This window comes from Leptosomus discolor, chromosome 3, assembly GCF_034619465.1.
Source record: "Leptosomus discolor isolate bLepDis1 chromosome 3, bLepDis1.hap2, whole genome shotgun sequence".
Lineage (NCBI taxonomy): Eukaryota > Metazoa > Chordata > Aves > Leptosomiformes > Leptosomidae > Leptosomus > Leptosomus discolor.
In genome coordinates, this window is record NC_141393.1 from 58,143,425 (window position 1) to 58,164,301 (window position 20,877).

Consider the following 20,877-nt stretch of genomic DNA (forward strand, 5'->3'; position numbering starts at 1 on the left):
TCTCAGGCTTTCCAGGAGAGGGTATTAGTTTACTATTTGTAAATACTGTTTCTCTTATGCCTTCATTTGTCCTGATTGAACAGATATGGTTTCATTATAATACATATTACAGCAACGTTCCTGTTTCTAACCTAAGCTTGATATTTTAGTTATTCCTATTATTAGATTTGTTGAATTAAGCTGTCATTTTATTATTTATGATAGTACAGTTGCATAGTCTGGTCATTATTTTATCATGTATCCTTTATTTTCACACCTTCCCAAAAAAGCTCTTTACTGCTTCAGAGCGTGGATTGCATTTGTGACTGCTTTCTGCTACTTCATGCAGCTGAATAAGAAACAGAGAGGTCAGAACTGACGCTATTATAGCATGGCGGGTCTACTCGTCAAATATGCTAGACCAATTTCAGAGTTCAACCATGCTACTTGGGATGAGCGTGCATGGGTGTTTTTTTTTCTAATGTGAACTATTCGTGTGGTCCAGACAAGTTTACGTCCTATTTAGGAGACGAAGGAGAACATCCTACTTCCCTTAGGAAACCTTCTGGACTTTTGGCCAAAACTATCCATTGAGGAATTACTTGAAAGAGAAATGGATATGAGCCTCTACACAAACAAACCCCTTCCCCTAGTACAGGTCTCTGAGCTGAGAAGCAGCTCCTGCTTTGCCTGAGCTCTGGTATGGAGATGCAGGGGTACCATCACCCAGGCAAGAGGCAGCTGAGGCCACAGGACTGCAAAGCAGAGAGAACTTCACCTTATAGCAAACACACCTGCATCAGCTGCTTGCCAGCCTCAGTTACAGTGCAGCATGGAAAGGGTTATCTGTTGCAGTTGCAGTTGTCATCTTAATGAGTAAAAGGGGAAAGCTTCGTCACAGAAAAGAGTTGGGAATGCTAAATGGGTGTTTCCTTCAATATAGGGTTTCTTCTCCCCAAAGTGCATTTCTAACAAGAAGTTCTATCAAGAAGCAGCCCACTTAGAGCAGCTGTGTTATTATTTAATAGACAACACTACGTTACCAGACTGCAGGCTGTCCCAGGGCTGAAACACTAAGGAATGGATAATGCTATCATTAGGATGAGCTGCTTGCTCATGAGAAACAGCAGCTGACAGCACTGCCAAGATACAGAGGTGGTTTCAGCTGGCTGCACTGACTGCTGATGTTATTGAGGTTTCCTTCCCCGTGAACGTGTTTTGCTCCTGTGTATTAACACAGCTACTGACCCACAAGAAGGCTCCTGTAGCTGCTTTGCCAAGTGAGAACTGCTCATCCACCATCACACCCCAACACACTGCCCAGCAGCTGCTAGCAGTGGGTTGCACCACCATCATCCCAAATTCAATCCTTCGCAACCACTCATTAATTTACTTACACAGGCTGGGTCTCCGCTTCTCCCAGCCTGCAGTTCAGGGTGAAGGGCAGCAAGGAGATATCCGTAAGTGCCATCTCCTTTCCTCAGCATGCAGGACCCAGGACATGGCACCACCCAACCATGCAGGTCCACCATCCACCCCACAACCACCCTTCTCCATGACAATTTCTTTCTCCCCCTCCAGCCTGCTACCCAACCACTCAAACACAACTCCCCACCTCTTCCTCCCTACTTCCCCCACCTGCCCATGTTATTTCATTACCATCAAACCCTTCTACTTGCCCACCTCCTCGCCCACCTCCTCTCCCAGTCCGAGGTCCACCTGGGCCTTGCAGGATGTGTGTGGGGCCATGCCTCGACCCCACAGCATTCCTCCTGTGGGGATGTGCTGTACAGGCCTAATGCAACTCCCCTGGCTTGTACCACTGCAAGTACAGTGTCACCAAAAGGAGGGATCAACACAAGGAAGATGCACCAAAAGGAGGGCATACCCCACAGACAGTGTCACCCTCTGATGGGTGCATCCCCAGACAGGTCTGACCTCCCCCTCAGACAGGCACATCGCAAGCAGAGTGCACTATAGGCAGGGTGTACTCCAAAGACAATGTCACCCTCAGGCAAATGTCACTCCAAGGAGGGTGTCACTCTCAGGCACATGCTCTCCAAGGAGAGTACCACCTCCAAGCAGGTGCACCCCAAAGAAGGTGCATTATAAGGAGGGTTCAAACCAAGTAGGGTGCACTGGAAGCAGGGTGCAACCCAAGGAGTGTCAGTTTTAGGCAGCTGCATCCCCCCCAGGCAGGTGTCAGTCCAAGGAGGGTGCCACCAGCTGACAGAGGCACCCCAAGCCAGGTACACCACAAAGAAGGTGCACCAAAAGGAATGTGTCCCCATCAAGCGGGTGCACCCCAAGGAGGGTGTACCCTAAGGGCAGTGTCCCTCCAAGGAAGGTGTCACTCCCAGGCAGGTGCACGGCAGAGAGGGTGTACCCCCAGGACAGTGTCACCCAAGGAGAGTGCCACTCCCAGGCAGGAGCACCCCAAGCCGGGTGCACCCCCAAGGAGCGTTCAAACCACGCAGGGTGCACCAGAAGAAGGGCACGCCCTGAGGAGGTTGTCACCCCCAAGCAGATGCCGCCCTAAAGGGATGTCACCCCCAGGCCGGTGCACCTCAAGGAGCGGCACACACACACCCCGCCCCTCGGCATCCGCGGCGGGCGCGGCCCTCCGCGCCCCCGCGGCCGCGCAAGCCGCCTCCCGCGCACCCAGCCCGGCCCGCCGCTCCCCGCCGCGCACGCCCCGCCGCCGCCGCCGCCGCCGTTCCCGCCCGCCGAGCCGCGCCGAGCCGAGCCGGGCCGGCCCTGTGCATTGTGGTCCGTCGGCGGGGGGCGAACATGGCCGAGAAGCAGAAGCACGACGGGCGGGTGAAGATCGGCCACTACGTGCTGGGAGACACGCTGGGGGTCGGCACCTTCGGCAAAGTCAAGAGCTGAGTACCGCGGCTGCGGGGAGGGGGCCGGGCTCGCCGGGCTGCGCCCCCCCGCGCCGCCTCCCTTCCCCGCTAACGCGGGCCTTCGCGCCGGGCATCGCCTCCCCTCAGCGGCTTCCCCCGCCGCGGTGCGGCCGCGATGCATCCCCCGGGGGGCGGCGGGGCTCCGGCGGGGCGCCGAGGGGGACGGATGGCGCTCGGCTGGCGGAGCGCGGAGTGGGAGGTGGCCCCTTCTCGGGGTGTGTGTGTGGGGGGAAGGGGTGAGGGGGGTCGCGGGCAGCTGGTGAGGATGCAGAGCTGGCCCCGCGATGGCAGGACGGCGTGCTGCTGTTGCCTGCTGCAGCCCCCGGTGCCCGTGCTCCGAGCAGGACCCACCAAAACTTTCCTCCCGAACTAGGGGGAAGGTGATGGGAAGGTTGGACAGCAAAGTGGGCGCTGACAGGCATCTTCCACGCTCTGTGACGGGGCTCTGTGGTTCCCTGCTGCCCCTTCCTCTCCAAAGCGGGGGCGCTTCGTGGCGTGAGGAACCGGGAGCAAAAGGGGGTTTTGCTGCTGCCCCTCTGTGCATCACCCTGGGGAGCCGAGCAGCCGTTCTGGCAGCCTGGTGCTGGGACCTGCGGCAGCCAGGGATGGAGGGGTCGGGTCAGGCTTGGGCTGTACACAGGGATTCCTCTGTCACTCATGCCAGAGTAGTCAGTGTGCGTTTTCAAGGTACCAGCTTTGCTTTACTTGACTGTGAGATTTGCAAAGATTTGTGGTTTTTTCCCTGTGAATTCTGCCATTATGTGCAAATTTTATCTTTAAATACAGATATTACAACACCACCACCCCCACCACCCCCCTCCCAAACAGCAAACCAACAAAATTTATTGTCTAAGCAAAATGAATAGCTGTGGTTCCTGGTTGGCAATGGGTTTAGCTGGAGCCAGGGGTGCAGCTGCCCTGCTCGGTGTCCTACCACCCCGCCAGGAGGTTCGCCGCAGTGCTGTGGCTGGTCAAAGGGGTGATGTGCCCGCACTCCGCGACTGGAGTTTTAAAATAAACCAAAATTGACAGCAGGGGAAAGCAACCACTGCAACCACTGGAGTTAAGTCCACCTGTGACCATTAATCAGGACCCTAAAAATATATTGCTATGTTTAATCCCAACCCACAAATTTACCGACTAAAGAATTATCGGAATAAATACTTGTACCAGTAAGGACCATTTAAATCACCCATGTATACCAGCAGACCTCAAAAAGTGCTCCAAAAGCAATTTTTTTCTTGCGGACCAAATTAAGCCTGCCAACAATAGCCTTTTTTCCTTAACTGCCTTTCGGGAGTAACTAGCATAAACAGCCCCCACCCCACATATAAGCCGACTTTGGTAAAAACTGGCAGTTTCCAAAGAAACATTTCCAATAACATAAAGAGATTTCCTAGCTCAAAATCCTTTATGGGTAAGTGGTACCCTTTATATATTTTTCCTTAATATTTTGCCTACAACTGACAGGTGAAATTTGGACTTGAAAGTGGAAACTAAGATGAAGAAACTAGATCTCCTATTTATACAGAATTATAGCTTTTTAATCAAATGAGCTTTAGAAAAACCTGTATTTACCCTTTTTAGCAAGAAACATGAGAAGAGCAAAGAGATTTTTGCCTGATTGTTCAAGTTCTATATATGTTGTGTGTAATAATTGCTTTTTCACTAAGAAGGCCGGTGCCATTGGTGACATTTCTTATTGCTGATGTGTTTTCTTCAAACTTTGCCTTGTGCAAGACTTTGTAAGATGCACTTTTTCCTGCCTTACTCCTCAAGGTTAAGAAATGATAAATTACAATTTTTAAGGAAATAAAAAAATGGCAATGAAAGGAAGGATTTAGTGACAATGGGGTACTAACCAGAGCTTGGATTTGTGGCTGGAGCTGAATAGTCATTTTGAGCCATCAGAAACCAGAGATATAACAGAAAAAGTCCCTGCTGCCCTGTTGGGATGTTCGCTCTGGCTCAGCACTGCCTGGCTTATCAGTGAACTGATCCTCCTGAAAACTACCTAAATGCTGCAAGAAACGGTTAGTTTTAAGCCCATTCAGTTCCTTGATCTCATTTACAGGAAGACCACAGAAGGCACAGAGGGGAGCAAATAGGTTGGCAGATGAGAATAGGATTTTGGTGATAATACTGAAATTCCAACTGGAAATGGTGATGAAAATACAGTGTCTGGAAAGTGGCAGGAGTTAACATTGTGGATGTGAATGTGGTAGATGGATAGGAGGTCTCATTCCAAGGGTCAGTGTTACTACATAGAGTTATGCCAAATACAGGGAGAGCTGGTAATAGTTATTTTCCCTTGCCAAATATAAGATTAATTTGCAGAAAATGGAACTGTGGAAAGGATCTTGGATTTTGAGTTTAGTGAGGCAATGAAGGAAGGAGGTAGCATCTCCTCCACTGATGGTTGGTAAGAACAGGTTAGACAAATTGCTGCTGTGTTTGTCCTGAGTACATCCCACGCTGTGGCTCCCCAAAGAGCTCTGCAGTGACCACAGCCCTCACACCATGAGGTTCACAGTTGTTGAAGCTTGGAGAGCTTCAATCAAAATCCAGTGGAGTAACACAAATATTTTTCCATGTGGTGCCATGCATGACATCCCCGGTAGCCACTTGGTGGTTTCTTACCCACACTTGTTGGCCACCAAGGTGATCGATTTGTGGTCCCTCAAGGACTGTCAGTGCTTGGGTTATGTTTATGTTGGTTATGATGGCACCTCCATGGGCTGGAGTTGGGGTCAGATCCCGTTTTCCCAGGCACTGTACCATTGCCTTTGAAGGACAAACCTTGCGTTAGAGGGAAGATAAACTAAAGGAGGCGGAACAGATGAAGGAAAGGGAAAGGAAGGGTGATATAACATACAAACGAATGGCAGTGGGGCAGAATTCATACAGCATTGCTAAATATATGCTTTGAATGGATTTCATTCTTAACTTTGGCCTAAGATAAGGGCCGGCACAACTGATAGGAAAGGAGTTTTCTCACCCCTCCCTAAACTTTTGCATTCCCCTGGAGCATTTGAAAAAATGTTAACTGCTTGTGCTACCTGAGCTGCATCAAACATGCACTGAGAGGTAGACTTCGTTAGTACCTGCTGTAAAAAAACATGCTGTCAAGAGGTTTTAATGATTATTTCAGCTTAGTGTAGGATAAACACTCCTCCTCCTCATTTTTTCGCTCATAAAAATAAACCAGAAGGGTCTTCTTTCAGAAACTAACTCTATTATATCTCTTCCCTCTTTCCTTAATAGCGTCTGGTGCTGAAGCGTTCTCGTGCCCAGGCAGTCACACGTGCAAGCAGATGGGGTGGCAGCTAAGGACACTCATGCTGTGTCTTGTTTGGTGCTGTTTTTTGGAGTTTAGGGTTAGCGTTACCACCTAACCCTTATGGCTGGGGTTTTTTGCGACACAGTGTGCATGCTGCTCCTTGTCTCAGTGTCGAATCCATCTCCCCTGCCCGCCTCAGCAGAGTACAAGTTGCTAGTTTTAAGCTGCAGCAGAGCTTACCCGAGTACTTGTCACTAAAAGACAAGACATACGCTCAAATCCTCTTTCTAATACTGCTGCTCAGCCCTCCCTCCTCCCTCTGGGCTTTTAATCCAGGGAAGTAGTAAGAGGGAAGGAGGAGGCTTCCTCACCACCACCCAGGACCACCATTGCCATTTCTTGAGGTGAGGAGAGGACAAACCCATTAGAGACGAGCTGCACAAGCATCCCCTTCCATGCCTGTGGGAGGCATGAGACCTACCACTGCTCCTCATCCTGGGGCCGGATGGTCCCACCAACATGCTCCATCACGTGGGGGTCAGAGACAGTGACTCTGTGAGCAGAGGGAAGGTTGTCCTTACTGCCACATGTCAAAATTCCAGCATCTACAGGCTGCAGCCGGAGAGATCTGAAAGGCTTAAAAGCCTTCCACCACATAGCAAATTATTTTCTCTCTTTGTCTCTATCTCTCGAGGCGTTCGAGTGGGCTTAACAAGCCACTGGGGACAGAAACAGTAATATCTCTATATCTAATGCTTACTGTAAGCAAAAGATGGATTACAAAATAGACTGTTTATTTTTAATTATTAATGTGTTTGAGCTAACAAACCTTTGCAGAGTTACACATGGTTTGTCAGGGATGGAAAGGAGATGAACTATTCGGTGATGCTATTAAAACCAATAATTATTCGTTCCAGGCATGGCCATTTTTTTTTCCCCAAGTGTATAATAAAAATTTTTCAAAGCATATACTGGAATAAGGCCAGAAAGGGTTGTCTTGAAACAAAGGATGGCAGAAATCAGGAGTCTCTTCCTAGTTCAGCAATAAACCTCTTTGCTTTGCCTGTTCCTCAGTTTCCCAACTAATGGCTTAGCACATTATAATTCTTTAATGGAGCTGAATGAGTCAAGGACAGCTTTCAAACTACAGCTTCTTGTGCTCTCAGGAAAGAGAGAGCGGAGGTATTGCAGTGCTATAGTTGACCAAATCAAATGCTGCTGGTAAAAGGCTTGAGCTCAAAGACGTCTGCTGAAGTTGTCTTACACGCCTCTGTTGTGCCTTCCCCAGCCTCCCTGATGTAACATACACCGTGCATATAGTGTGACAACCTTGGCAAAGAGAGATCAGTGCCCTTTATAAGACAGCTATTGGTACAGCTTGGGGAGAATTTCTTGCAGTGAACAAAGAGGCTGTATCCTGCCCCCCCTTGTAAGCCCCAGTAAAGCTTGAGCATGCTTTCGTATCCCTTGCACACATGCTGCTTTGCAGAGCCTTACTCCAGCAAAGCCTCCCTGCCATGGGGCAGACCCAGCAGTGTCCTGCTTTCCTCTCCCCAAGGATGCACCAGGGAAAATGCGTCCTCGGGCTATTTACAGCGCTCTTCTTGCACCGCACAAGAGGAATTATCTGCTTCCTCCAGCCCTCAGCTAATCCCTAAATTGCATCTATACTGCAAAGCTTAGTTTATTTTCATTTCATCTAGTAGTTTTAAGTACTGTGAGGAATAAAATGGATATGCAAAGTGGTGCTTTAATTTTCAAGGGCAGTAAAGTGTTTTATTTTTAGAATGCTATTATGGAGGAAAGAATCTCCGGCAGGTCTTATCTGGTGGCTAATAATAGTGACCTGGTGTGCCCCAAGCAGTGCTGGGGCTGCTGCCCTGCCCTCCTCACGCTGTCTGCTTGCGCTGTTTGCTTCTGATCAGCTCATTAGAGCCTCCAAAATTACAGAGTCTAATCATGTAATAACAAGGTTTGCTCATGATTATTAACTCCTTGTGCTCTGTGTTACTGTTGGAAGGGTAACGTTCATAATTAGAGAGCAAAAATATTTACTGTAAGCAGGTTTTCTGTGCAGTCTTTAGAAAACCATCCATATGTCACAATTTTTAATATCACATTAGAAAATAGTGAAAAGGGGTAGCTCATGGCTGGAGAACCATGTTTTAGATACGAACATCCAATTGACAATTTTCAACCAGTTTCTGCTGTCAACTTTGGTATAAATCTTGCTTCCTAGGAGATTTTTATTTTTTGTGTAGTCTGTTTAGTGATAACAAATGGATCAAATGCTGAATGCATTTCACATTCTAAGTTAGTGCAGTTCCCCTAGTGACAGTGGTGCTACTCCCAGTTTGTGGGAGTAGCTGTTTGTCCCTGCACACAGGAGATAAGCATCAACATCTCAATGTACCAAGTGCATATTATAAAACCCCATACTGAAGTTTGTATCTTTTCTAAATCCAGAATTTGCTCTTGCAGTACAGCAGTGTTCCTGCAGCTTGTCATCAAACCAAGAAGCATGCTTGAGAAAGTATAAATAGAAATTCATTTTAGTAATGCAAATCCTGCAGTCCTATTTTGAGCAGGGAAAAGCCCTGTATCATTTTTTTTAAAAGTGTGATGGTCTAGTTTTGAAACTGGGTTTATTATGGATTTAATCATCAGAGATTCTCCTCTGCCATTTAAATATATCTGTTTCTGATTGATCTAGCTTTTACAAGCTATAAATCCTTGCAGATTAGCTTTGGGTATGACCTCCTCCAGTAACTCTGTTTTAGTTACTTGAGTGTTTTTTGCAGGTAAGTCCCCTCTCTTCTGTCTTTCATGACTCCACTGGGAAAACAATAAAGTCAAGAGACAAAAACCAAGTTTAAATTATTTCATCCGCTATCTTTTGGGGTTTTTCCCTTCAAGAGTTGCTTTTTGCTTATAAATCAGTGTCCTAAATTACTTGTGTGAATCTTGCTACTCTGTTTAGTGACTTTGCAATGCTGTCTTTCTAATAGTTGGCGAACACCAGCTGACGGGACACAAAGTAGCGGTAAAAATACTCAACAGACAGAAAATACGCAGCCTGGATGTGGTTGGGAAGATCAAACGAGAAATTCAAAACCTTAAACTCTTCCGGCACCCTCATATTATCAAACTGTAAGTATCCTTGCTGCCACGTGTTCAGCTTACTTCTCCATCTGCAAAGACTTCACATACACTGTTGACTTGCTTTCAGGAGGTGGTTTTGAGTAGTAGAAAATTTTAGATCTGTGTCAAGGTTTTGCATGTTAGAGCCAAACATTGCTTTTTGAGAATTCTCCCACTAACTTATGGGAATACATAGCTGACACTTTGAAAAATGATAGATGTTTCCTCCATTGGCAGTCTTGAGTTATTGTAACAGCCAACAGATTGATGTCCTTGCATCATGTTCTGCTCAGCTAAACCTGTCCAAGCTGTCCTCTCTTCCTTGCAGAGGCCATTAGAAAAGGATGCAGAAAGGATCTGGGCTCTCTTGCATTGAGATGCTATTAGGAGTTTTTGTGATGACTTTTTAGGCTTGATATCTTCAGACTTGAAGATGCTGAGAATTGTGCCTGAGGAATTGCAGCATGGTCAGGCTTCTAGAGTGAAGCCTTGGCCTGAAGTCAATAGGATTTGTGTTTTAATGGCCTGATTATCCAGAGCTCAAAAGAACTTTTTTTTTTAATTTATTATTCAAACATGTTTTCAAAGTTGCCACTCTGATGAACCTGAATTTAAGTTGTAAATCAGCACCTGCACTCCAGCCTCTGGGATTCCTTCTCAATTCCCAGTTTGTGCAGCCAGTCCACATTAACGAGGCACTTGATAATATCTTTGGCATTTCTATAAAAGAAAGCTGTTGAATGGTAACTGCAAGGATAAGTTGACATTTAGGTCAGCCTTAAAACTGGCATGAGATGTAGCAAATACTTGGGACTTAGAGGCAAGGGAAAACAAATTCTCTCTACAGTCAAATAACTAACCATGCAGCAACTGTTGACTTTAGAGTAACTTCACAGTTCCATGGATATGTTGGAGAACAGATAGGTATTATTTCACGAAAAAGCCAGCAAGAGTCCTCAGCTCTGTATCCAGCATCCTGCAACTTAGGTCCTGTTCACACATTTGTCGAAGTATTAACGCCTAAAAATTAAACCCAGTTTAACAATACCAGTACATACTGCAACATGAAATACAATGGTAAAGAAAAGAGGTGAGGAGGAGACCATGGTATATAAACCTCTTCTTTCAGTAGCTTTTTACATGTATATAAAAGAAATAGTGAGGCAATTAGCAATAACTTAGATGTCTGGATCCAAAGCACTTCAGAAAAATTAGATTCATCCTATTGATCTTTATGGGACTATCACCTGTTCACTGGCTGATCTCTGAAAATTGTTTGAAATCTGGTTGTTTCAAATTACAACCCACAGAAATTCAGCTGTAAAAAAAAACCAAACCAACAAGCAAACAACAATGTCTCTGAAATAAAACAGAGGGAGGTCTCAGTTGGTGCTGCTGTGAACTCTTGTAGCTGCGTTGACCTCAGCTGATCACTGGCAGTTTGTACCAGCTGGGACACTGAAATGTCTTTGCAACACTCAGGGATCATTTTGAATGACAATGGAGAATAAATCTGCAAGTCAAGAGTGATACTCTTTCCCCCGCCTTCTAGAATATAGAGTGATTTTGTATTTGAAAAATAACTTTTTGGGGTGCTCATCTTTGTTTCTATACCTTTCCAAAAGAAGCTCCCTCTAGTGTCTAGAGTTCTTCTTTATCTTCTTTATCTTTTATCCTGTCCCAAGCTAACAAAGCCTTCATTTCTAAAGCTTGTTGTTGCAGATCTTAGCCAAAATGGAAATTTGAAAGTCAGGACAGCCCTAAATGTGATAGGATTGTCTGGCAGAGATTTCAGAGCATTATTTAAAAGCCTGAAGGAAAACCATAGGTCTGTAAAAGAGATATTTTCATAGACAAGTGAAAGATTATACTTGAAATGAGAGATGGCTTTTTGGAAGTGGAAAGCAATTATAAATGCAAGATCCAAACAAATACTTATTTTAAGGGTCGACATGAAACTAATTATCTGTTTAAAAGCCTTTCCCTGTTCTTATTGTTTTTTTCTAAATCTGCTTTTGTTTTTGAAGGTACCAGGTCATCAGCACGCCAACGGACTTCTTCATGGTCATGGAATATGTATCTGGTGGTGAATTATTTGATTACATCTGTAAGCATGGACGTGTAAGTGCCAGTACCGTGTCAGCCCAAAGGCTTGTGTGGGAAGAGGATGGTGTTTAGAAGCAAAATGCCTGCTAAAGGGAATGTGGTTAAGGTTAAGGCCCAAAATAGAAGTTGCTTCACAGCAATCCCATCTGGAGTGTCTTGTACCCGGCTCGCACAAAAGTTGCATGCGATTTTTTGCAACGTTCTCTGATGTATTTCAATACGCAAACCAAAATATCCAAGGTAACATGTTGCCTAGTGCAAATATTTGGAAATCTAGCATGGTTTTATAATTTTTAGCTGTGGGTTGACTGTCAAAACCCCTACAGTTCAGCAACAGATTTACAGCATTGGAAGGGAAGACCACTCGGTGTGGTCTCCATCCCAGTCATTCACCTCCCCCAGACTCCCCCTTAGCTCCACGTCAGGTTTTTTGAAGACTCCTTAAGGATGTGGCTTAGCTGAACATTATTTTCAAATGCCAGTAATCCTGCTGGCTATAAATCACCTGAGATGTAGGTTGAGCCCATGCAGTATGATATTATGGTTACAAAGAAAGTCACTAGTGTCTGCCCTCTGGACATCCTCATAGGCAGGGAACCATCAGAGGGCAAGGAGGTAAAAATGGGCTGAAGTGAACATCTGGAGTAAGGCTTCAGGTGAAGGATCAGTCCATCATACGTTTCCTCTCTGGACTACAAAAATCAATCCATTTACAATAAATTGGTTTAGATTAGTGCACTCATCAATGGAGCTGACTCCATTTACTTTTCCATGTACAGTTCTGATTTCCAGCACATTTTACCCAGCTGGATCTTTTCAGTGACTAATTTGGATCCTTTCTGAACTTCTGCACTAAATTTTTCATGAAGAAAGTCCTCAGGGAGTCATCAGTAAAAATCATGAGTCTCCTCATCATTTTAAATATAATTTCTCTAATATAGCTGATACAACTTTATAGATAATATAGCTAATTAAAATCGTCACAGTATTCCACCTTTAGCTTTTTTTTCCAAAGCCATCTGTCCATGAGGTATTGCTCACTGCAGCAACTGCTGCAGTGTTTTGTCCAGCCTCGATCTGCATGTGCCGTATAGCAGAACTGGTCCTGTTGGGACAGCAGGCCATTGCCTCATAGGTTCCACCAATAAGTTTTTCTTGATAGCTCAGCTAAATTTAGGCTTCTAATTTCAGCTCTGGGCTGTATAATTTGTGAACACTAGCATATTATAAAGCGCAAGGGGGGAAATCTGCTTTATATGCTGCTTCTGGTCACAAGCACTCTGTGATTGTCTCTCTGTACCTTGGAACATTTGGGCTCCTTGCTAAGTCAAACCTTCCCTTGCCAGCTCCACATACAGACCAGCCTTCAGGACTGTTTCCTCTTGCATCTGTAGGTTGAAGAGGCAGAAGCTCGACGCCTTTTCCAGCAGATTCTCTCTGCGGTGGATTACTGCCACAGACACATGGTTGTCCACCGAGACCTGAAACCAGAGAACGTGCTGCTGGACGCACACATGAATGCAAAGATAGCCGATTTTGGTATGTGACCCCAGCAGCATTCCAGAAATGCAGCCAGTTCCGAGGTGCTTGCTGGAGTGTGTCGCTGGAGCATGTCGGTGTAGCACGCCTTACAAAACCCAGAGCCTGTTTTCCTAACGACTAGCAGTTACTTTACCTGAAAAGCCCAGAGTTATAAACACCAGCTTTTTTGCAAAAGCAGGGATTACCTGTTGTAGGCTGCTTCTATACTGGCATTAAGAATGGAACAGCAAAGTAATTTGCAAGTTTTAGCTATGTTTTAGTATAATCACCTAATATAAAGATTTAGTTAATTTTATGTTTAAGACAGACTGTGCAGTTAGTTCCAGGGTGAGCTGGCTGCGTGTGTTTATTTTCATGCATGGTCTCCATACGTTTGCCCACGTGCTCTTGCCCTCACTTCATTTTAAAAATGAGCAGTAACAGGAGCCTGTAAGTGGCATTACCAATTGAAATCTATTGAAATAGCTGGGCTGCCAGCTCAGTCCCGGTGAGTCCTCTCTAGCAGTGATAAATCATTTTGAGGATTTACAATTCCCATATAAAGTAAGTGGTCTGGGATGAATTATGTCTCTTTTCCTCTGGTTAGTTAATAATAACAGTAATTTGCAAATCAGCTCAAAGGAGTCTATCTAAATTATATCAACTGTTCCCCTTCATATTTTCCCCTCCACTTGCTATAGCTTTCTTCCTCTGTGCAACACGGAGTCCTCTGTGGCTGGACCTTCACATCAACATCAATATGTAGTAAATATCTTGTTTTTAGGATTGTCCAACATGATGTCAGACGGTGAATTTCTACGCACCAGCTGTGGTTCCCCAAATTATGCAGCCCCTGAGGTCATCTCTGGAAGGTAGGACATTCCATTTCTAATTAGAGCCTATGTGAGCACATGGTCTTTAAATTTGTTCTTGGGATTGGAAACAGCTTTGCGCATCTAGTAGAAGCAGCTGAGTCCTTCCAGCCTGTATTTTATGTTTGGGTGAATATTTGTAAAAATCTGAAAGTTTTCCTGGTTATTACATTTCTCAATAGCTGTAACAGCAACCCATGTTTTGCTAAAGATGTTCACTTTGGAGGAGTTATTAATAGCTGATGTTGACTGTTTATATTCTAATTAAAGAGGGTGAAAACTACTCTTTGGATGCAATTACCGAGGTTTCAGATGGAAAAGCTTTTCCAGGCCACCCCCTTCTCTCCTGACCACTTGTAATATAAAACAGTGTTAATGAGGAAAACTGCTCACTGACAAAAGAATCATGAGGATCTTTAATCCCTTCCCTCCACTGTTGAACTCTAGTATTGAAAATACTTGTTTCTGGTTCCTTAAGCTAGGGGTTTTGTTTGTGATGGTAGGCTCAGCCATCATAACTTTGTTTTGAACTGATGAATTGAATTGACAAGCCTCCAGTGTGGTTGCATCTCTCAATGTGCAACATCTGTACAACACATGGCATGTTGAATGTACTCTACAAGGTTCAATTGGACTTTACCACGTTGATACAGGAGGAACTTAAGTTACAAAGAATGTACTTGTTTCCCTAATTCTCTCTATAATAGCATAGCAAGGATTGCAATACAGATTTTCAGATTTTCAGTCCTCTGTATGGTCCTTGAAACTGCTGTCTCATTATCTGCCCCGTATTTTTGAATCGCCCTTTGCATGAGCATTAGTTTTCCTGATCCAGCGTATTTTGCCTATAACTGTAGCTTTTAAATACAACATTTTGTCCAAAGTGTGTTCGCTGTGATTATGATTATTTTATCCCTGTTTACACCAGCGCGAGTGTTGGCAGAGTGTCCTAGGAATTAGACCAGCATCCAAAAACCCTGTTGTGACTACAGCTCTACATGCGAAAGCAAGTAAATCCTCATTGTCAAGAGGGACACAAAGCCAGAAACTCTACCGTGATTCCAAAAAAATACTAATATTATTTCCATATCCTTTTCAGTAAAGGCCAGACGCATATTTTTTTCGGTTTGTATAGGAGACAAGGCACATGGCAGATTGACAAGAAGGATTTAGTCCCTGTATGCAGAGCCTGATTGTTCCAAGGGTACAGGCAATACAGCTTACTAATGACAACAGTGAGAAAGAAAAACAAAATGAGGCCTACGTATTGCACTTTTTCACTGGCTGCAGCTGCAGCCCTCCTGCATCCGTACTGCTTACAGTATCAGTGATGCTTGAGTTTTATACCCTGATCAATATGGCAAGCTGCCCTCTTCTCAAAGCTAACAGCAGCATACAAGAGCTGCATTTGTGGGGGAAAGGCATGATCTGCGGTTCCTGCAGTGGGATGAATGCCTTGCCAGTGTGTGTGCGGGACAGGGGTGAGCTGGTTGCCAGCTCTTGCTGCCTTTGCTAGGTAGAGCAGAAAAGCAGTGGAGCGTGACAGCTCAGGTTTCAGGGCCATAAAAGTGTGTCTTGTTTGGGCTTAAAAGTCCAATCAACTGTTGAGGCAGCAGTTAACAGCAGAAGAATAAGGCTTCCTATCTGTTGGAATCAAGCATGGAGGCAGGAGCAAGGGGGAATCTAGCTAACCATCTGCATTTCCAGAATGATTTTGTTGCTGTCCCTGGCCTTGGCGAGGAAAGTCTCACCCTTGGATATGCAGAGCCGGTGTTTTGGTGGTGTTCAGAGAATGGCCATGTGCATGACTGGCGCTTTTTGTACATCGGTGTGTCCACAGCGATGCTTTTCAGGAAGAGCAAGTGCAGGATGCTGAGGTTTCATGAAGAGACTTCTGTATTTCCATTTCAACCTCTGTATTTTGGTAGGGTTTTACAGCCCAAGGGTAAGCACTGCCTTCCAAAGTCTCAGAGAAAGCATCAGTTGTAGCAAAAAGAAATAAATGAGTCGAGCAAGCAAGCAGTAGCAAACCCCGTATATTTGAGGTGTCCTGACTTGGTGATGTCAGGGAGCACATTAGCAGCTTGTCGGAAGTGGGAGGACTTACATACCAGCACACAAACTTCCACCGAAAATAAACACTCAGAGATGTAGTTCCTGCTGCCATTTAATCTGCATCTCTGAATGAACAGAAATTGCTGGCTGAGCCCTTGGAGCGAAGGAGCAACAGCCTGGCAGAGCTCTTGGAAATGTGGGGTTTGGCTTTTTGGAGGGTCTGGGGGAGGCAGGGATGTATACAGCGATCCAGAGGAGTGTGGGCAGCCAGCGCCAGCTCTGCCATGTTATTTCCCCTCGCCCCTGAGTGATTTTGGCATAGGCAGGTTTGGTTGGGGGCATCCACATGAGCAGCCCCAGGGTGGGCTGCAACTCTGGCCCCAGTGGAGCTGGCAGCAGGTCCCCAGCTCGCCCAGTGGGGCCTGCAGCCTAACTGAGGAGAGGAGGACAGGGGGTGACACTTTTTTTCTGCCCTTACCTTCATGCAGGCTGTATGCTGGCCCGGAGGTGGACATCTGGAGCTGCGGCGTTATCCTCTATGCCCTTCTCTGCGGAACTCTCCCCTTTGATGACGAGCACGTCCCCACCCTCTTCAAGAAGATCCGGGGAGGTGTGTTTTACATCCCCGAATACCTCAATCGCTCTGTGGCCACTCTCCTCATGCACATGCTGCAGGTTGACCCCCTCAAGCGAGCGACCATCAAGGACATCAGGTCAGCCCAGGTGGGCTGGGGTGGGCTGGCTGTGTTCAGGGGGCTCTGGCATACTGGTGGCAGAGGATGGTGCCTGTTCTGGGAGTCACTTGCTGGCAGGTGGGCAGGGTGGTTTACAGGAGTAGTAAGCTAATCCAGCTGGTTTTGCGGAGGTGGGTGCTGCTGGCTGGCAGTAGGTGATGATGAACAGAGTGATGATTCTATATATATTTTATATATATATATGAAAAATGCTTTATTATTGCGTTATAAAATATCCTCAAAGTCTCTTAATAGTGCTTAGCCAAAGCAGCTATATCGTGTGATAATCCTAAGAACTTTATGATTTTATATATATATATATATATATATTTAAAAATGCTAGTTTATTGCATTATAAAATAGCCTCACAATTCTCTTAATAGTGCTTAGCAAAACCAGCTATATCGTGCAGTAATCCTAAGAACTTAATATCCACCAGCCTTTTTTCATTACTGTGTTTCAAGACCACCTCCCTCTGGGTACCAGTTCAGAATAAGAGGGTAATCATTGTACTTAGTGTCTGTCCAATAAAAAAGGAGGAGAAGCAGAAGAATTACTGACTTGATCCATAAATATAGGATATAGTTTAAAATGTGAGCAAATTGTTCATCTTTAAATGCAGCATAGTTTTCTTGTCTAGTCAGTGAGTGCAGTGCCAATGAACCTTTTTTCTGCATGCGTCACTGTGGAAAATCAAGGTAAAGGGGACAACTGGGCTCTTATGTGGATATTTGTGCCTGCAGAGATAGTTAAAAGTTCATGGCCAGTAGTAGCCGGTAGCACTTCAAAATTCTCACAGTCTGAGCCGTAATAGAAACATTTTGTAAAACTGCAGCCCAGTATGCATTTTGTGAAATTTATAGTAATCATTACATCTAGCTGGTGTGCTCAGTGTACATATAAATGTCACAAGGACTTTCAAGAGTTCTCAGGTTTTTAATGCATTTGCAGTGGATGGCCTTAATTTTACCCTTCAAGTAAAATGCCTTTTTTATTTCTTAATACCTTAAGACTAGAGGATTTAATTACATGTTAGAGCAGCGGCAGCATATGTGACGAGATTAGAGCTGATATGCAGAACCTATAGACAAGGCTCTCTATAGCATTTAGCCACTTAATTATCATTGACTTCATTGTAAATAGGTGGGAATCAGGTACCCAGATAGCTTTGGTGCTCCCATAATACCCATAGCAATCAGAAAGCATGAACATCTCATAAGTGCTGAGATCTTACTTCAAAGCCAAGCAAGCAAGCAGCCGTGCTTGCAAAATGTCATTGCTGTTGCGATGCTGGGGCGACTGTGCAGGGCTGGGTTGAGTTCCCCAGTCTGCACCTAAGGATTGGCCTTAGCTAGACCAAGCGAGGGACTGGTGGCAGTGGTTGCCCCAGCTTGCCTTGCACAGAGTTCACAGTGTCTCCTCTTTGCCTTTCCTCAGGGAACACGAGTGGTTCAAGGAGGAGCTGCCCAGTTACCTGTTCCCAGAGGACCCTTCTTACGATGCCACCGTCATCGATGACGATGCAGTTCGGGAAGTTTGTGAAAAGTTTGAATGCACAGAGTCAGAGGTGATGAACAGCCTCTACAGCGGTGACCCTCAGGACCAGCTGGCGGTGGCTTACCATCTCATCATTGACAACCGGAGGATCATGAACCAAGCCAGCGAGTTCTACCTCGCCTCCAGCCCCCCCACTGGCTCCTTCATGGACGACAGCACTGTGCACATCCCTCCCGGGGTGAAGCCGCACCCCGAGCGGATGCCGCCGTTGATAGCGGACAGCCCCAAAGCACGATGTCCTTTGGATGCCCTCAACACCACGAAGCCAAAACCCCTGACTGTCAAAAAGGCCAAATGGCACCTGGGAATCCGCAGCCAGAGCAAACCCTATGACATTATGGCCGAGGTGTACCGTGCTATGAAACAGCTGGACTTCGAGTGGAAGGTAGGGAGTGCTGGTGCTTCGTGGTGATTTTCAAGGGTCTTTTTCTCATGAGCTGAATTGCTCAGTGAGGTTAATAAGTATGGTTACAGCCTCACCTGTTTCCAAATAAGTACCCACACCTTGCGATCATCCCTGTTATTTCTCATTAGTACAAACACGCTGAATTAAGATGCTAGCTGTGGTTCAGTGTCTGTGGTGTTTATTTATGGCATGAAGTAAGAGTTTTCTTTCTGAGTGCCCTAAGCCTCTGACTAGAAAGGTGATTGTGCCTCATTTAGCTGCAGGGATAAGAGGAGCTGGTCCTGTTTCTAAATTTAGTGGCTAGTTCCTTGCGAGGTCATCTCAGATGCTCCTGAGCAAAGTAACTCTCGTTATTTCTGCTTGGTGTCCTAGCAGTCATATGTGCTGAAATGGCACGTCTTCTTAAAAGACGCACAGGTGAAGGGGGGTGGGGGGGGTGGGGTGTCGGGGGCAGGAGTTTGTATCAGTGATGTGGTGGCATTTAGCTTGATGGAGATGGAGCGGTACTCGTGGACCAGATGTGCTTTCAGACACTTACTACTTCTCTGATTTAGGGCTCAGCTTCTTGAAGCTTGATTTAAAACCAGATGACATTTTAGTTGACACTACTTGCTTCAGGTATTTCTTCAGAGCTACATAGCATTTAGTCACAATCTTTTTCAAAGCCAACTAATAAATCTGTAAGTTAGCCCTTAATTCTGAGCCTGATTCCCTAACTCTCGGTGCAGTCGCTGAGGTGAGCTCTCCTGACTCATGGCTTTTCGCAGTGGCCTCATGCGAGCATCAGGAGCAAGGTAAGGAGAATCATCACCAGAGGAGATACCCTTCTCGCTCCAGGTCCCAAGGGTTGTACAATGGGAATGTCACTGTGCCGCTTCTTTAAAGCCTCGTATCTCCTCCTTATTTTTGATCATATTATGTATTTAAAGCCACGTAGCACCCAGGAACCTGATTTCACTGCACGAGCCAGGAGATGGACTGTCTCCAGAGGCGTATGCCTACGCCAGCCAGACATTTGATAGCTGCATGATTTTACAGAGAGCAAACAAACCTGATGTATTTCTGGTACAGCTTCACAAACCAAGTCAGACCAACGTCTTTATGTAGGCGGTGGAGCTTATTTTGTACGAGGAGGTTTCACAATAGTCTTTCCCACCCTAAGAATAGCTTCAGATGTGACTCTTCATCAAAATAGCTTTCCTATCCATGCAATTGCTTCTTGAATATAGCACAGACCAAAGATCTCATTGCAAATGAGATGCAGCAGATAGAGGACTGGGAAGCAGCAAGAGAAAATACACAGCTCAAGGCTGATTCACGAACACTGAATTTAGCTGTGCTAATGGGAGAGGTTACTCTTCCCGACTGCCCAGCCTGCCCTGGTTTCATGGGCATGGTCCTTGTATATGGGTCCATGAGTGGACTTTGGCTCACGTGGCCATTGCTGCTGGTGAGGGAGGAGCAAGCATCAGTTTGGTGCCTGGAAGATGGGTCATGGCAGCTTTGTCTGCCAGCAGCTAGTGAATCAGAGCTGTAAAAAACATTTTTAAAGATAGGAGGAAATAGGATATGAAGCTGTTTGCTTAATTTTTTCTTTCTAGAAACTATGTTTTTCTCAGAAGATGTCTTGCTAGTATATAGAATAAACTAAGGAAAGACATGTTCTTCTTGCTACCTTGAATCTTACTTCTGAAAGTAAGTTTCCCATTGCAGGTGGTAAACTCCTACCATCTCAGAGTGCGCCGCAAGAACCCGGTGACTGGCAATTACGTGAAGATGAGCCTGCAGCTCTACCAGGTTGACAACCGCAGCTATCTCTTGGACTTCAAAAGCATTGATGGTAAGCAGGAAATGGTGCAACATAAGACATAAACCACATAAAATGGCAAGTTTGGAAGTTTTAAAAATATCTAAAAATCATTCTTTGCATTTCAAAATGCTTATGCAACTGTTTCAAGTCAGCAAAAGACCTTTTGATCCATTTGTCTCCACTACTGTTACTAGTTCCTTACCAAACGTGCATTGTAGATGCCAAACTAATGCCACTTTTTGGTTTTAATTATTTTTTTATATTCAAGATGATGTTATGGAGCAGAGGTCCGGCTCGTCCACGCCTCAGCGCTCCTGCTCCGCTGCTGGCTTGCACCGGCCAAGGCTCAGCATCGATGCTGCCACGGCCACCGAGTGCCAGTCGCTGATGGGCTCTCTGAGCGGCTCCTTCGTTGGCAACATCCCCTCAGTGACGCCACGCCTGGGGAGCCACACTATGGACTTCTTCGAGATGTGCGCCAGCCTGATCATGGCCCTGGCTCGCTGA

At 45.6% G+C, this 20,877-nt stretch overlaps 1 protein-coding gene across 2 annotated transcripts; it reads left to right on the plus strand.

The window, feature by feature from the left end:
• Positions 1–1,141: 1,141 nt before the first annotated feature.
• PRKAA2 (protein kinase AMP-activated catalytic subunit alpha 2) lies at positions 1,142–20,877 on the plus strand. Of its 2 annotated transcripts, XM_086462185.1 has the most exons (10): positions 1,142–1,165; positions 2,779–2,863; positions 9,177–9,318; positions 11,337–11,430; positions 12,810–12,954; positions 13,721–13,808; positions 16,352–16,576; positions 18,035–18,539; positions 20,274–20,400; positions 20,639–20,877. In XM_086462185.1, the coding sequence occupies exons 4-10, from the start codon at positions 11,371–11,373 to the stop codon at positions 20,875–20,877; spliced, it is 1,389 nt and encodes a 462-aa protein (XP_086318311.1). In that variant the 5' UTR covers positions 1,142–1,165; positions 2,779–2,863; positions 9,177–9,318; positions 11,337–11,370. The 2 variants fall into 2 exon arrangements, with proteins under 2 accessions (XP_086318311.1, XP_086318310.1); XM_086462184.1 differs by lacking the exon at positions 1,142–1,165 and having other exon boundaries at positions 2,755–2,863.